General features: G+C 38.6%; 1 protein-coding gene across 1 annotated transcript in view; it reads left to right on the top strand.

The window, feature by feature from the left end:
• PDS5B (PDS5 cohesin associated factor B) overlaps positions 1-16,654 on the top strand; it is an 890,287-nt gene that overhangs the window by 629,433 nt on the left and 244,200 nt on the right. Inside the window, exon 21 of the mRNA XM_053708457.1 lies at positions 2,371-2,529. Coding sequence (XP_053564432.1) covers positions 2,371-2,529 — 159 coding nt within the window. The remainder of the gene's footprint in view (positions 1-2,370; positions 2,530-16,654) is intronic.

The raw sequence follows: 16,654 nt of genomic DNA, 5'->3' as shown, positions 1-16,654 counted from the left end.
AATATTTTGGAACTCCGTGCGATTCTCAGAGCTCTTCAGTTTTGGCCTCTATTGAAGAGAGAGCCGATTATTTGTTTTCAGACAGACAATGTCACAACTGTGGCGTATGTCAATCATCAGGGTGGGTCTCAGAGTCCTCAGGCTATAAAAGAAGTATCCCGGATACTTGTTTGGGCAGAATCCAGCTCCTGTCTAATTTCTGCGGTCCATATCCCAGGTATAGACAATTGGGATCGGATTATCTCAGTCGTCAAGCTTTACATCCGGGAGCATGGTCTCTTCACCCAGATTTGTTTTTTCAAATTGTTCAGATGTGGGGGCTTCCAGAAATAGATCTGATGGCATCTCATCTAAACAAACTTCCCAGGTACCTGTCCAGGTCCAGGGATCCTCAGGCAGAAGCAGTGGATGCATTGACACTTCCTTGGAGTTATCAACCTGCCTATATTTTTCCGCCTCTAGTTCTTCTTCCAAGAGTGATTTCCAAGATCATCATGGAGCAATCGTTTGAGCTGCTGGTGGCTCCAGCATGGGCTCACAGGTTTTGGTATGCGGATCTTGTTCGTTTGTCCAGTGGCCAACCATGGTCGCTTCCACTAAGGCCAGACCTTCTATCTCAAGGTCCGTTTTTCCCTTAGGATCTCAAATCATTAAATTTGAAGGTATGGAAATTGAACGCTTAGTCATAGAGGTTTCTCTGACTCAGTGATTAATACTATGTTGCAGGCTCGTAAATCTGTTTCTAGAAAGATTTATTATCGAGTGTTCTCATAAATTCTATTGGCGTTCTTTTAGAATTCCTAGAATTTTACAGTTTCTTCAGGATGGTTTGGATAAGGGTTTGTCTGCAAGTTACTTGAAAGGACAAATCTTTGCTCTTTCTGTTTTATTCCACAGAAAAATTGCTAAACTCCCTGATATTCATTGTTTTGTACAGGCTTTGGTTCGTATCAAGCCTGTCATTAAATCAATCTCTCCTCCTTGGAGTCTTAATTTGGTTTTGAAGGCTTTATAGGATCCTCCGTTTAAGCCTATGCATTCTTTGGACATTAAATTGCTTTCTTGGAAAGTGTTGTTTCTTTTGCCCATCTCTTCTGTTAGATGGGTTTCTGAATTATCTGCTCTTTCTTGTGAGTTTTCCTTTTCTGATTTTTCATCAGGATAAGGCAGTTTTGCAGACTTCATTTAAATTCTTACCTAAAGTTGTGAATTCCAACAACATTAGTAGGGAAATTGTTGTCCCTTCTTTGTGTACCCATCCTAAAAATTCTTTGGAAAGATCTTTACATTCTTTGGATGTGGTGAGAGCTTTGAAATACTATGTTGAAGCTACTAAAGCTTTTAGGAAGACTTCTAGTCTATTTGTTATCATTTCTGGTTCTAGGAAAGGTCAGAAGGCTTCTGCCATTTCTTTGGCATCTTGGTTTAAAGCTTTTGATTTATCACGCTTATTTGGAGTCGGGTAAATCCCCGCCGCAGAGGATTACAGCTCATTCTACTTGGTCAGTTTCCACTTCCTGGGCTTTTAAGAATGAAGCTTCAGTTGATCAGATTTGCAAAGCAGCAACTCGGTCTTCTTTGCATACATTTACTAAATTCTACCATTTTGTTGTTGTTTTTTCTTCTTCAGAAGCAGTTTTTGATAGAAAAGTTCTTCAGGCAGCTGTTTCAGTTTGATTCTTCTGCTTATAATTTCAGTTTTTTTCTTTTCCATTATAAGATTAAAACTTATGATTTGGGTTGTGGATTTATTTTTTCAGCGGAATTGGCTGTCTTTATTTTTTATCCCTCCCTCTCTTGTGACTCTTGCGTGGATTTCCACATCTTGGGTATTGCTATCCCATACATCACTAGCTCATGGACTCTTGCCAATTACATGAAAGAAAACATAATTTATGTAAGAATTTACCTCATAAATTCATTTCTTTCATATTGGCAAGAGTCCATGGGGCCCACCCTTTTTATGGTGGTTATGATTTTTTTGTATAAAGCACAATTATTCCAATTCCTTTGTTTATGCTTTTTGCTCCTTTATCACCCTACTTCTTGGCTATTCGTTAAACTGAATTGTGGGTGTGGTGAGGGGTGTATTTATAGGCATTTTGAGGTTTGGGAAACTTTGCCCCTCCTGGTAGGATTGTATATCCCATACGTCACTAGCTCATGTACTCTTGCCAATATGAAAGAAATTAATTTATCAGGTAAATTCTTAAATAAATTATGTTTTGTTTTGCAAAATTCCAAGACGTTGCTGCCATTTTTCTGCATCATTATGGATATCATTTTAGAAATATATAAACATTATGTTGTGCATTGGTTCATTGCCTGTTGACTTATCAATATTTTTCATATCTATTTTGTCCTCATCAGCCATTGCATAAGAGCTTGGACCCTAGCAACCCTGAACATCTCATCACTTCACTTGTGTCAATTGGACATATTGCTCAGCTTGCACCAGATCAATTTGCTGCCCCCTTAAAATCTTTGGTTGCAACTTTTGTTGTTAAGGATTTGCTAATGACTGACAGGGTAAGTTATTTTCTAAAGAATACATTTTAAATATACTAGACATTTAGTTAATTGATTTAATTGAAGAACTAATTAGTACTAATTTAATGCATATGGTTCTTGTATTTCTGAAAAAAAAAAAACCTGTTGCGTGTCATTTTCTATAGTTGTAGTTAAAAAATAATTCTTATGTTGTAAGACAGCACATAAGGTTGCAGTGCCTTTTGTGCATACGCCACATCTTGAGATAGGAAACAAATCCTGAAGTGAGGTGGGTTGGCTTAAAAGAAGTGTTCTTAATTTTGTTAAAATGTAATTTCTCTCATGTTCATGGTGACCTCACATGAAGCAAGAGATAATGCATTGTGTATTTTAAATTGTCATCCCTTGAAGAAACTTTGAACAGTTGTAATTTTTTTTTTCAGTCTCCCCTTCACCTTTCTCCATTTTTTTTCCTGTAAACCATTTTCTTTGCGGGCTATGCTGGAAGGATCTTTTTTCAGCTTTTATTTATGTGAATTACCAACATCATGTTATGCCTAGTCTCTGACCCTCTTGTTTGACATTGAACGCTCTTACTGTTGACTTTTCTTTGCCTCCAGCAAGGAGTGATAGTGAAAAAACGAGCTGATTGTCACGTCATTTGACATGGTTTCTTTAATTGGTTCTAGACTTACTGTCACCTGGGGACATTAAAGGGACATTCCAGCCAAAATTGGAATCCACGTGGATGCATTTCAGTTTTGAATAGAAGCATTTTCTTTCTGATGACACAGTGAGTCCACGGATCATCAATTACTGTTGGGAATATCACTCCTGGCCAGCAGGAGGAGGCAAAGAGCACCACAGCAGAGCTGTTAAGTATCACTGCCCTTCCCACAAACCCCAGTCATTCTCTTTGCCTTCAATGCAAGGAAGAGGTGAAATTTTGGTGTCTGACTTCAATTAAGATTTTATTATTTTGAAAGCAGAGCAAGCTTGCTCTGTAATTTCCTCTCAATACGGGGTCTAGCTGTACTCCACATTAGTCTCTTCAGTAGGGCAGTTGTGGCTTTTAAGCAGTTAGGAACTTGTAAGGTGGGCCTTGCTTCGTTTTCCTAACACTCTGCTGCCCTGGTATAGAAAGCCTGAGTAAGTTTACTCTCTTTCCTTGTTTCACAGGTCTCTGTGAGGAGCGGAATCCTCTCAAGCCGGGTGAGCTGTCGTCCTGCCAGGCGGCTAGATACAGATAAGTTCTTTTTATCTTCCAGGTTGGGAGTTTAAAAAAAAAAAAAAAAACTTTGGGATTCCTGCAAAAGTTTTATGGGGACCTTCATATATCCTAGTTAAGATATGATTTAAAGCAGTGAGCAGGCACTTAATGTGACATGAAGAGAGACTGTTTTCCCTTTATTAGACATGAGGGGTTAATTAATTGTAATTGACAATCTGAGGAAATATACTCTGTTTTTGCTAATCCAGCAGAGAACAGAACCATATCTAGTTAAACCCAGGTTTGAAGCTGTCCTAGGGTACTGATGCCCTAGGACATTATTAGGTTTTTACCGATATCGCTTGAGTGGACAGGCAATCCGACTTTTCTTACATATGCTGAATTGTGGGAGCTGGTGTTTGCGTGCCGTTAGCCAGTATCGCACTGTTCGGGAGAGCAAGCTAGTCAGTCTTTACCGATCTCGCTTATGGTCCTTGGGCAGGCAATCTGACTTTAGCTGTGTTTGTAGCAGAGTGCGCGCTATTGGCAGTGGCGCTCTGTGTTTTTTTCCCTCTTTCCTTGTTAGTTTCTTTTCTTTCATGTAATTGGCAAGAGTCCATGAGCTAGTGACGTATTGGATATACATTCCTACCAGAAGGGGCAAAGTTTCCCAAACCTCAAAATGCCTATAAATACACCCCCACCACACCCACAATTCAGTTTTACAAACTTTGCCTCCTATGGAGGTGGTGAAGTAAGTTTGTGCTAGTTTTCTACGTTGATAAGCGCTTCTCAGCATGCTGAAGTCCGGTTCCTCTCAGAGTGCAGTGAATGACAGAGGGATGTGAAGGGAGTATTACCTATTGAATACAATGGTCATCCTAACGGGGATCTATTTCATAGGTTCTCTGTTATCGGTCGTAGAGATTCATCTCCTACCTCCCTTTTCAGATCGACGATATACTCCTATATACCATTACCTCTACTGATTCTCGTTTCAGTACTGGTTTGGCTATCTACTTTATGTAGATGAGTGTCTTTTGGTAAGTATGTTTTCTTTTATTTAAGACACTCTCAGCTATGGTCTATGGTTTGGCACTTTATATGTAAAGTTCTAAATATATGTTTTGTACTTATATTTGCCATGATTCAGGTTAATCAGTATATTTCCTTCTTACAGACTGTCTGTTTCATTTTGGGAAATGCATATTTTAAAAAAAAAAAATTCTTACCTGAAAATTTTTCAAATTGACTCTCTTTTCTAAATTGCGGGCTGTTAGACTTGCGGGAGCGCAAAATGCTATAATTAATTGCGTCATTTTTGGCGCGAGACTTTTTTGGCACGAGAATTAAGTTTGTTGACGTAATTTCGTCATTTCCGGCGTCTTAGTTGGCGCCGAGAGTTTTCGCGTAGTTGTGTCATCTATGACACTCGTGTTTGTTGCAGACGTTCTTGGCGCCAAAAAAATTTGTCAGTTGTGGGCATAATACTTGGCGCCAGATTTTTGACATTATTTAAAGCGACACTCAATCAAAATTAAACTTTCATTATTCAGATAGAGCAGCCATTTTAAACAACTTTCCAATTTACTTCCATTAACTAAATGTGCACAGTCTTTTTATATTTAAACTTTTTGAGTCACTAACTCCTACTGAGCATGTGCAAGAATAACTGTGTATGCATTTGTGAATGGCTGATGGCTGTCACATGGTACGTGTATGCATTTGTGATTGGCTGATGGCTGTCACATGGTACAGGGGGAGTGGAAAAAGACAACTTTTAAAATGATCAGAAATAAAATCTACTACTCATTTGAAGTTCAGTCTAAGTGCTATTGCATTGTCTTATTTTGCATTTGTTGATTATGCAAATCTACGGTGTTGACTGGTCCTTTAAGTCCTTATTTCATTTTGCTTCTGGTTTTCAGAGGCTTATTTTGTTTGCATACTTTCCCATTCCTGAAACTGTCATATAAGGAAATTGATAATTTTGCTTTATATGTTGTTTTTTCTATTACATATTGCAAGATGTCTCAAACTGACCCTGTTTCAGAATCTACTACTTGAATACTGCTGCCTGATGTCGGTTCTACCAAAGCTAAGTGCATTTGTTGTAAACTTGTGGTAACTGTTCCTCCGGCTGTAGTTTGTGTTAGTTGTCATGATAAACTTTAAAACGCAGACAATATTTCCATTAGTAGTAATCCATTACCTGTTGTTGTTCCTTCAACATCTAATGTTCAGGATATTCCTGTTAATGTGAGAGAATTTGTTTCTAATTCTATTCAGAAGGCTCTGTCTGTTATACCACCTTCTAATAAACTTAAAAGGTCTCTTAAAACTTCTCATAAATTCGATGAATTTTGAAATGACCGACAGCATTCTGATTTATCTATCTCTGATGAGGATCTATCTGGTTCAGAAGATTCTGCCTCAGATATTGACACTGACAAATCTTCATACTTATTTAAAATGGAGTATTTTCGTTCCTTATTAAAGGAGGTGTTAATTGCGTTAGATATGGAGGAGGCTAGTCCTCTTGATATTAAAACCAGTAAACGTTTACATTCGTTTTTTAAGCCTCATGTAGTTATTCCAGAGGTTTTTCCAGTTCCTGATGCTATTTCAGATGTAATTTCTAGGAAATGGAATAGACTGGGTACTTCATTTACTCCTTCTGCAAGGTTTAAGAAACTGTATCCTTTGCTGACTGATGGATTGGAGTTTTGGGAAAAGATCCCCAAAGTTGATGGGGCCATCTCTACTCTTGCAAAGCGTACTACTATTCCTACGGCAGATAGTACTTCTTTTAAAGATCCTTTTAGATAGGAATCTTGAATCTTTTATAAGGAAGGCTTATTTATGTTCAGGTCATCTTCTTAGGCCTGCTATTTCTTTGGCTGATGTTGCTGCTGCTTCAACTTTTTGGTTGGAAACTTTAGCGCAACAAGTACCAGATCATAATGTGTATAGCATTGTTAAGCTAATTCAACATGCTAATAATTTCATTTGTGATGCCATTTTTGATATCATTAGAATTGATGTCAGATATATGTTTTTAGCTATTTTAGCTATTAGAGCTTTATGGCTTAAATCTTGGAATGCTGATATGACTTCTAAATCAACGTTGCTATCTCTCTCTTTCCAAGGTAATAAATTATTTGGTTCTCAGTTGGATTCTATTATTTCAACTGTCACTGGGGGGAAGGGAGCTTTTTTGCCTCAGGATAAAAAAATCTAAGGGTAAATTTAAGGCTGCTAACCGTTTTCGTTCCTTTCGTCAGAATAAGGAACAGAAACCTGACCCTTCCCCCTAAAGGAATGGTTTCCAATTATAAGCCTTCTCCAGTCTGGAATAAATCCAAGCTATTTAGAAAATCAAAATCAGCCCCCAAGTCCGCATGAAGGTGTGGCCCTCATTCCAGCGCAGCTGGTAGGGAGCAGACTAAGATTTTTCAAGGATGTTTGGAACAATTCAATCCAAAATCATTGGATTCAGAACATTGTTTCTCTAGGGTACAGAATAGGTTTCAAAGTGAGACCGCCTGTGAGAAGTTTCTTTCTCTCACGCATTCCAGTGAACCCAGAAAAGGCTCAGGCTTTCCTGAAGTGTGTTTCAGACCTGGAGTTGTCTTGGGTAATTGTGTCAGTTCCCTTTCAGGAACGGGGTCTGGGGTTTTATTCAAATCTGTTCATTGTTCCAAAGAAGGAGAATTCTTTCAGACCAGTTCTGGATCTAAAAATTTTGAATCGGTAAGTAAGAATACCTACATTCAAGATGGTGACTATAAGGACTATTCTGCCTTTTGTTCAGCAAGGGCATTATATGTCCACAATAGACTTACAGGATGCATATCTTCATATTCCGATTCATCCAGATCACTATCGGTTTCTGAGATTCTCTTTTCTAGACAGGCATTACCAATTTGTTGCGCTTCCTTTTGGCCTAGCAACAGCTCCAAGGATCTTTTCAAAGGTTCTCGGTGCCCGACTCTCTGTAATCAGAGAGCGGGGTATTGCGGTGTTTCCTTATTTGGACGATATCTTGGTACTTGCTCAGTCTTTACATTCTGCAGAATCTCACACGAATCAACTAGTGTCGTTTCTTCAAAGACATGGTTGGAGGATCAATTTGCCAAAAAGTTCCTTGATTCCTCAGACAAGGGTAACCTTTTTAGGATTCCAAATAGATTCAGTATCCATGACTTTGTCCCTAACAGCCATAAGACGTCTGAAATTGGTTTCAGCTTGTCGGAACCTTCAGTTTGAATCATTCCCTTCAGTAGCTATGTGCATGAAGGTTTTAGGTCTCATGACTGCAGCATCGGACACGATCCCCTTTGCTCGTTTTCACATGAGACCTCTTCAGCTTTATATGCTGAGCCAATGGTGCAGGGATTATACAAAGATATCACAATTAATATCCTTAAATCCCAATGTTCGACTATCTCTGACATTGTTTAGTTCAAGGGGCCTCTTTTGTTCGTCCAACCTGGACTGTGATCTCAACAGATGCGAGTCTTTCAGGTTGGGGAGCTGTCTGGGGATCTCTGACAGCGCAGGGGGTTTGGAAATCTCAAGAGGCGAGAAATCAATATTTTGGAACTCTGTGCGATTCTCAGAGCGCTTCAGTTTTGGCCTCTTCTGAAGAAAGATCCGTTTATTTGTTTTCAGACGGACAATGTCACAACCGTGGCGTATGTCAATCATCAAGGTTGGACTCACAGTCCTCAAACTATGAAAGAAGTATCTTGGATACTTGCATGGGCGGAATCAAGCTGCTGTCTAATCTCTGCTGTCCATATCCCAGGTATAGACAATTGGGAAGCGGATTATCTCAGCCGCCAGACTTTACATCCGGGAAAGTGGTCTCTTCACCCTGATGTGTTTTTTCAGATTGTTCAGATGTGGGGGCTTCCAGAAATAGATCTGATGGCTTCTCATCTAAAAAGGAAACTTCCCAGGTATCTGTCCAGGGATCCTCAGGCGGAAGCAGTGGATGCGTTGACACTTCCTTGGTGTTATCAACCTGCTTATATCTTTCCGCCTCTAGTTCTTCTTCCAAGAGTGATTTCCAAAATCATAATGGAGCGTTCATTTGTACTGCTGGTGGCTCCAACATGGCCACACAGGTTTTGGTATGCGGATCTTGTTAGGATGTCCAGTTGCCAACCTTGGCCACTTCCGTTAAGGCCAGACCTTCTATCTCAAGGCCCATTTTTCCATCAGGATCTCAAATCATTAAATTTGAAGGTATGGAGATTGAACGCTTAGTGCTTAGTCATAGGGGGTTCTCTGACTCAGTAATTAATACTATGTTGCAGGCTCGCAAATCTGTGTCTAGAAAGATTTATTACCGAGTTTGGAAGACTTACTTTTCATGGTGTTCTTCTTATAAATTCTCTTGGCATTCTTTTAGAATTCCTAGAATTTTACAGTTTCGTCAGGATGGTTTGGATAAGGGTTTGTCTGCAAATTCCTTGAAGGACAAATCTCTGCTCGTTCTGTTCCACAGAAAAATTGCTAATCTTCCTGATATTCATTGTTTTGTACAGGCTTTGGTTCGTATCAAGCCTGTCATTAAATCAATCTCTCCTCCTTGGAGTCTTAATTTGGTTTTGAGGGCTTTACAGGCTCCTCCGTTTGAGCCTATGCGTTCTCTGGACATTAAATTACTTTCTTGGAAAGTATTGTTCCTTTTGGCCATCTCTTCTGCTAGAAGAGTTTCTGAATTATCTGCTCTTTCTTGTGAGTCTCCTTTTCTGATTTTACATCAGGATAAGGCGGTGTTGCGGACTTCATTTAAATTTTTACCTAAAATTGTGAATTCTAACAACATTAGTAGAGAAATTGCTGTCCCTTCGTTGTGTCCTAATCCTAAGAATTCTCTGGAGAGATCTTTACATTCTTTGGATGTGGTAAGGGCTTTGAAATATTATGTTGAAGCTAAGACGTCTAGTCTATTTGTTATCTTTTCTGGTTCTAGGAAAGGTTAGAAGGCTTCTGCCATTTCTTTGGCATCTTGGTTAAAGCTTTTGATTCATCATGCTTATTTGGAGTCGGGTAAATCCCCACCACAGAGTATTACGGCTCATACTTCTAGGTCAGTGTCTACTTCCTGGGCTTTTAAGAATGAAGCTTCTGTTGATCAGATTTGCAAAGCAGCAACTTGGTGGTCTTTGCATACTTTTTCTAAATTCTACCATTTTGATGATTTCTCTTCTTCAGAAGCAGTTTTTGGTAGAAAAGTACTTCAGGCAGCTGTTTCAGTTTGATTCTTCTGCTTATGATTTCAGTTTTTTCATTATAAAGATTAAATCTTTTGATTTGGGTTGTGGATTAATTTTTCAGCGGAATTGGCTGTCTTTATTTTTATCCCTCCCTCTCTAGTGATTTTTGCGTGGAGTTCCACATCTTGGGTATTTGCTATCCCATACGTCACTAGCTCATGGACTCTTGCCAATTACATGAAAGAAAACATAATTTATGAAAGAATTTACCTGATAAATTAATTTCTTTCATATTGGCAAGAGTCCATGAGACCCACCCTTTTTATGGTGGTTATGATTTTTTTATATAAAGCACAATTATTCCAATTCCTTGCTTTCGCTCCTTTCTTATATCCCACTACGTGGCTATTCGTTAATCTGAATTGTGGGTGTGGTGGGGGGTGTATTTATAGGCATTTTGAGGTTTGGGAAACTTTGCCCCTCCTGGTAGGATTGTATATCCCATACGTCACTAGCTCATGGACTCTTGCCAATATGAAAGAAACTAATTTATCAGGTAAATTCTTACATAAATTATGTTTTTGACCCCGCCTATTTCTTGTAGTTCTGAGCGGCACCATTTTGGATGCTGCCATGGTGACTTGTGACCCGGCTCTTTCTCCGGCATGAGAAAAGATTGGCAGTCTTGCTTAAGAGTCTCAGCATTTTTCAGCCTATTCTGCTCCTTTGTTTAACAGTTCCAGACCATTACGGTGAATGTCATGACAGTGTATTTTATCAGCTGTTTTTACATCTGAGTCCATATGTAATATTAAAGGGACACTGAACCCAAATTTTTTCTTTCCTGATTCAGATAGAGCATGCAATTTTTGCAACTTTATAATTTACTCCTGTTATCAATTTTTCTTCCTTCTCTTGCTATCTTTATTTGAAAAAGAAGGCACCTAAGCTATTTTTTTGGTTCAGGACCCTGGACAGTTCTTGTTTATTGGTGGGTGAATTTATCCACCAATAATAAAGAACAACCCAGGTTGTTAACCAAAAATGGGCCGGCATCTAAACTTATATTCTTGCATTTCAAATAAAGATTCCAAGAGAATGAAGAAAATTTGATAATAGGAGTAAATTAGAATGTTGCTTAAAATTTGGGTTCAGTGTCCCTTTTAGCCTGCTGCTACAGAAATATATTGCCCACTTTTATTAAAGTAACAGTTATCTCCTTGAATTCAATGATTTTAATCTGTTTTTTAAATCATTGTTACTATATATTAATTTGCCCTGTTTTAAGGCTAAATTATAATTTTTAAAGTGATAGCATTTTTATTTGTCTGTTTGTTTGAAACATTAAAGATTTTAGTATTTTTATTTTTAGATCGCCTAATTTCTCTCAGGCTGATGCTGTTGCCACAGCTTTCTCCTCTGTCCCAAGCATGTTATGGTGTCACATGCAGTGCCCTGTAGTTCTTAATCTCCTGGAGGAGTTGTTTGCCTTCGGAATTTGCTACCTAGGTATCTGGCAGTATCTGTGGCATTGTCCGCTTTTCCTATACTAAGGGAAATCGCAAGAGGAATATGTGAGAATCTGTAAGGTTTCTGTTCCTCCTACTGCCTCACAGGTGGTTCTTCCTCATAGGTCTGATGAGGTGGATACGTTAGTAGCCTCAGAGTAAATTCTCAAATTCGGACAGTATAATTCCTTCACCTGATACTGAAGTAGTATCCTTCAGTTTTAAGCTTTAACACCTTTGTGTATTGTTTAAGGAGGTTTGGCTAAGATGGAATTCCGTAGTTACGTTGGCGTTGTCAATCCTAAAAATCTAGTAAACTTTATAATACTATGATTCCCCTGTGGAAGTTTTTTTCTCTTCACAGACCTTGCTAGGGGATTTTTCTCTGGAATGGAGGAGCCTACGGCCTCTCCACCCTGAATGCGCCCGATCTCGTCTGATATCGGAAGCTAAGCGGGGTCGGGTTTGGTTAGTACTTAGAAGTCAAGCACAATGCCTTAAGCAGTAGGGACCATTCCTGCTCTGTCTGGGAGAACTTTGATTCCGGTGGAATATAGCTGTTCTTCCCAGGATGAATGGTATCATTTTCTAATATCACTCAGTTCTCGATCCTCAGGGGAGGGTAGTTACTCCTTTACGGATTCTTGGATTTGAAGCTGGAGGTTAATTGTTCATTTAGAGCAATGCCTTGTCTTATTAGACTTGCTGTTCTAGCCCGCCTGGCTTGGGTCTAAAATCCATATGTATCAGCTGAGAAGCCTACCTGTGGCTTGGTGGTACTGCTTAGGCTTTTTAGTTTCTGCGATTGCAGTGTTAAATGCTTCCTCCAAATCTATGCCTCTGGCGTTTTCCGTTAAAGAATGGACCTTGTTTGGATTTGAGTTGACAGAATTATTCCTCGGACCTTAAAGGGACACTGAACTTTTTTTCTTTCATGATTCAGATAGAGCATGTAATTTTAAGCAACCTTCTAATTTACTCCTATTTTTCTTCGTTCTCTTTCTATCTTTATATGAAAAAGAATGCATTTAAGCTTTTTTTCTTGGTTCAGAACTCTGGACAGCAGTTTTTGATTGGTGGGTGAATTTATCCACCAATCAGATAGGACAACCTAGGTTGTTCACCAAAAATGGGCCAGCATCTAAACTTACATTCTTGCATTTAATAGGAGTAAATTAGAAAGTTGCTTAAAATGTCATGTTCTATCTGAATCACATAAGAAAAAATTTGGGTACAGTGTCCCTTTAAGGGTCTAAAGGGTTTTCTGCTATTTGTCTGGATGGTAAGACTAAAGGAAGGTTATCCTCTTCTTCCTTCTGTAGGGCCTTTGGAGTCAATTCTAAGATTTCTTCCAGGGGCAGATTTCTCCTTCTAAGGTATCTGCATTCTGGGTATGTTGAGAGACATTCCTTGAACTGGGTTTGGGACATTCCTCTCTGACAATTTTTTGTGTTCAGTTCTACCTGGAAATGAGATCTAGGAATTTTCCTAAAAATTTTTTTTTAGGATTCTGACCTAAGTAGTGTCCATTCTCGGTTCTGTTCATAAGAACATAAACCTGAAGGATGGGTTTTTCTGTGCACATGAGTCGGAATCTTCTCAAGTTTCTGAGTTTTGCTAATCAGAGAAGGATTTTAGGTCCTGGGATAGTGCAATGGTGTTTTTCTGGACAATATTGGTTCAGGTGTCATCCATCTTTCAAGTAGACCTTTTTCTCAAGGTCGGTCCAATTTTCTTTCCCATGGATGGGAAATGGTCTGAATCCCCTAGCTCATCTTCTAGGGTTTTTTTCTGGGGACCTTTTGTAGATTATCTATGAAATCAAGGATTTTTCCTGTTCTCTTTTCTGTCCGGCCACCAGCAGGTTGTAGTGGTCCAGTAGATAGTTAACTCTTACACCCATTAGGTTGGGAGTTAAGATTTAGCTGCTGTTGAATTTTCCTCTCTGTAGGACATTGGCCTGATGGTTCCATTCACATCTTTAAAGTCAAATATAGGCACAGTATCAATGAGTAAAGATAGGATAGAGGAGGTAATGTGTATAACCTCGGTGCTGCCCCTTTAAATTAATATCAGAAAATAGGAAAAGGAAATGGGAGAGTAAAGAGGGGATATGAAGCACTCTTACACCTATCGCTTCTAATAAGCTGTAAAATTACAGCATGAAATATCTGCTAGCGAATAATAAATGTATATACTGGTATTAAAACCTAAAATCTTTATTAAGGAATGTATTTAAAAATTGACTAAGGTGATAAACATCACCTATCATTACCCACACAGATATATTACCTAAAGGTACACCACAATTACTGCACTGCTGCTATCATGTCACCCCCCTGTATTCCTGGCCGATATCAGAAACCATCGGCTTCAGGTGTCAGGGGTAGCATGAGGCAACAGTTAATGCAGCAAAAATAATAAGTGGTATAAGTTGAGTAATAAAAGTAGTTTAAAAACAAGTTGAACTACACAAACATGTTTCAGCTGTTGCACAGCCTTTCTCAATGTCATTCAGCAAGTGAACTGACAAACCTGATTATTTGCCAGGTGCTGCCTTTTAAACCGCTAGGTAAGGAGATGCTAAACCAATCAGCTGAAGGCTGTAGTGCACGCTTCTAGGATAACCTATTAGTGTCCTCAGTTTATCTGAATCCTAGTTGTGGTTGGTAGCAGTTTCCTAATTGGATGAAAATCGTCAGTCTATTTCTCTCATAAATAACTATTCAGTACACACCTCTGGAAAAAAACAAAACACAAAAAACCCCCCCAAAAAAACACATAACGGACTATTATTGTATAAGTCTTCGTTCAATGATATGTACTCCTATGTAATTATAACATTTACTATTTGTTGACATATATTCCATGGCATCTGAAAAACTGCTGTTAGTATAGAATATACCATTTCAGCTACTAATACCAATGAATACATTATGGATATATTATCCTTACTTATGTATTTGTCAGTTATTGAAATCATAGAAGGCTTCATATCTTTCCAAATTGAGTCGGTGTGTTGATTATGTGATATAGTCAGATCTGTATAATTTTAATCATCCTTGGGATACGCATGAATATTTGAATAAATAATAATTATAAATATATAGGAAGTATGCACCATATGAATTTATAGCTTCATGAGCTAAAGTGATATGAAATATGTGTGTGCAGTATGCACAAGTTTACCTTACTCAATTCACTCTACATTATTATAGCTCCATGAAGTGGCTCTCACAGTCAAATTTATTATGTGTTTAACATGCTCAGATAGGGATTTTTTAAATCTTGTCAATTCTAAGCATTGTACACTTTTCATGGCATAATGGAAAATAGTGCATACCCTATATTAAGGGTTTACTATCTACTAAATCATGATATGTATATCATAAATTACTCTTCCCAGAGTTATCCTAATTGCATATTCTCAATTACGGATTAAAAAATAATAAGATGATGCATTGATACAATATACAGTGGAAGACAACTGTCATTCTGGATTAATATATACAATCCCATATTAATGCCAGATGGGCGTAGCTGTTCATCCACCAATGTAGTAATGTTTTTATCGTAGTGGGTCCCCTGTGTGTAATTCACCCATATTACTCGCATATGGAAATGAATATTTGCCCACATATATAGTAATATGTTCATGTATAAGTCCACTATGTAATAAGTATCTTAAATTAGTAGTTTACAAATAAACCCAGGAATTATTATTTCTCTTGTAAGGTGTATCCAGTCCACGGGTTCATCCATTACTTGTCGGATATTCTCCTTCCCAACAGGAAGTTGCAAGAGGACACCCCAGCAGAGCTGTCTATATAGCTCCTCCCCTAACTGCCACTCCCAGTCATTCTCTTGCAACTCTAGACAAGAAAGGAAGTATCAAGAGATATGTGGTGACATTTACCTTCAATCAAGAGTTTAATATTTTTAAACGGTACCGGCGTTGTACTGTTTTTCTCTCAGGCAGAAATTAGAAGAAGCGTTCTGCCTGGAGATTTGATGATCTTAGCGGTTTGTAACTAAGGTCCATTGCTGTTCTCAAACATAACTGATGAATATGGGAGAACTTCAGTTGGGGGAACGGCCTGCAGATTACCTGCTTTGAGGTATGTTCAGTATTTTTATTTCTAGAGAGAGGAATAAGTTCTAGAAAATGCTGACAGAGCCTTGTGTATTTGAGGTAAGCCTGATGCAGTGATTTAACAGCGACTGGGATCATGCTTACATAACAGGGTAATACTCATGTTAATATCCATATTGCTTAGTGACAAAACGTTTACATGATTTGAAAAATAGGACGTTTTTTTCTCTGAGGGAGATAAGTCTTTATTTGGGGCCTAGTTTCCACATGGCTAGTCAGATACTCCCAGGAGTATTTTCTTAAGGCCCCTCTGACATCCAGTACATGGTGGGAGGGGCCTATTTTAACTGTGCAGTTTTAATTCAGACTGAGACATACAGCTTCCCTAGAAGAGTCCCCTGGCATCTGAGAACCATTTCAAAGGGGTTATTTCTGCACAAAACGTTTTTATGGGCAGGTAGGAGCCTCAGCAGAGCTGTGGCATGGTGCTCAATTGATTTTTAACTTTCTTTAATGTTTTTCAATCTGGCTTGGGGCCTAAGGGGTTAAGCATCCATTTGCAAGTGGGTGCAATGCTGCTTTAGTCCCTTATTCACACTGTAAAAATTTCAAATATTTTACTGTATTTTTTCACTGTTTTGCAGTTTAAGTGCTAGTTTTTGGCTCTTAAAGGCACAGTAACGTTTTTGTTTAATTGCTGTTTCACCTTTATTAAAGTGTTTTCCAAGCTTGCTTGTCTCATTACTAGTCTGTTAAACATGTCTGACATAGATTAAACTCCTTGTTCAATATGTTTGGAAGCCATTGTGGAACCCCCTCTTAGAATGTGTACCAAATGTACTGAAATTTCTATAAACTATAAAGACCATATTATAGCGCTTAAAGATTTGTCTCCAGGGGATTCTCTGACTAAAAAGAGGGAGATTATGCCATCTAACTCTCCCCATGTGTCAGAACCTATAACTCCCGCTCAAGTGACGCCAAGTACATCTAGCGCGTCTAATTCTTTTACCTTACAGGACATGGCGGCAGTTATGAATGCTACCCTCTCAGAGGTATTGTCCAAACTGCCAAGGTTACAAGGAAAGCGAGACAACTCTGGGGCTAGAACTAATACAGAGCT

The sequence above is a fragment of the Bombina bombina genome, chromosome 3, assembly GCF_027579735.1.
Source record: "Bombina bombina isolate aBomBom1 chromosome 3, aBomBom1.pri, whole genome shotgun sequence".
NCBI classification, from domain to species: Eukaryota; Metazoa; Chordata; class Amphibia; order Anura; family Bombinatoridae; genus Bombina; species Bombina bombina.
The sequence above is the reverse complement of the archived record's forward strand: the minus strand, read 5'-3'. Positions and strand labels throughout refer to the sequence as shown.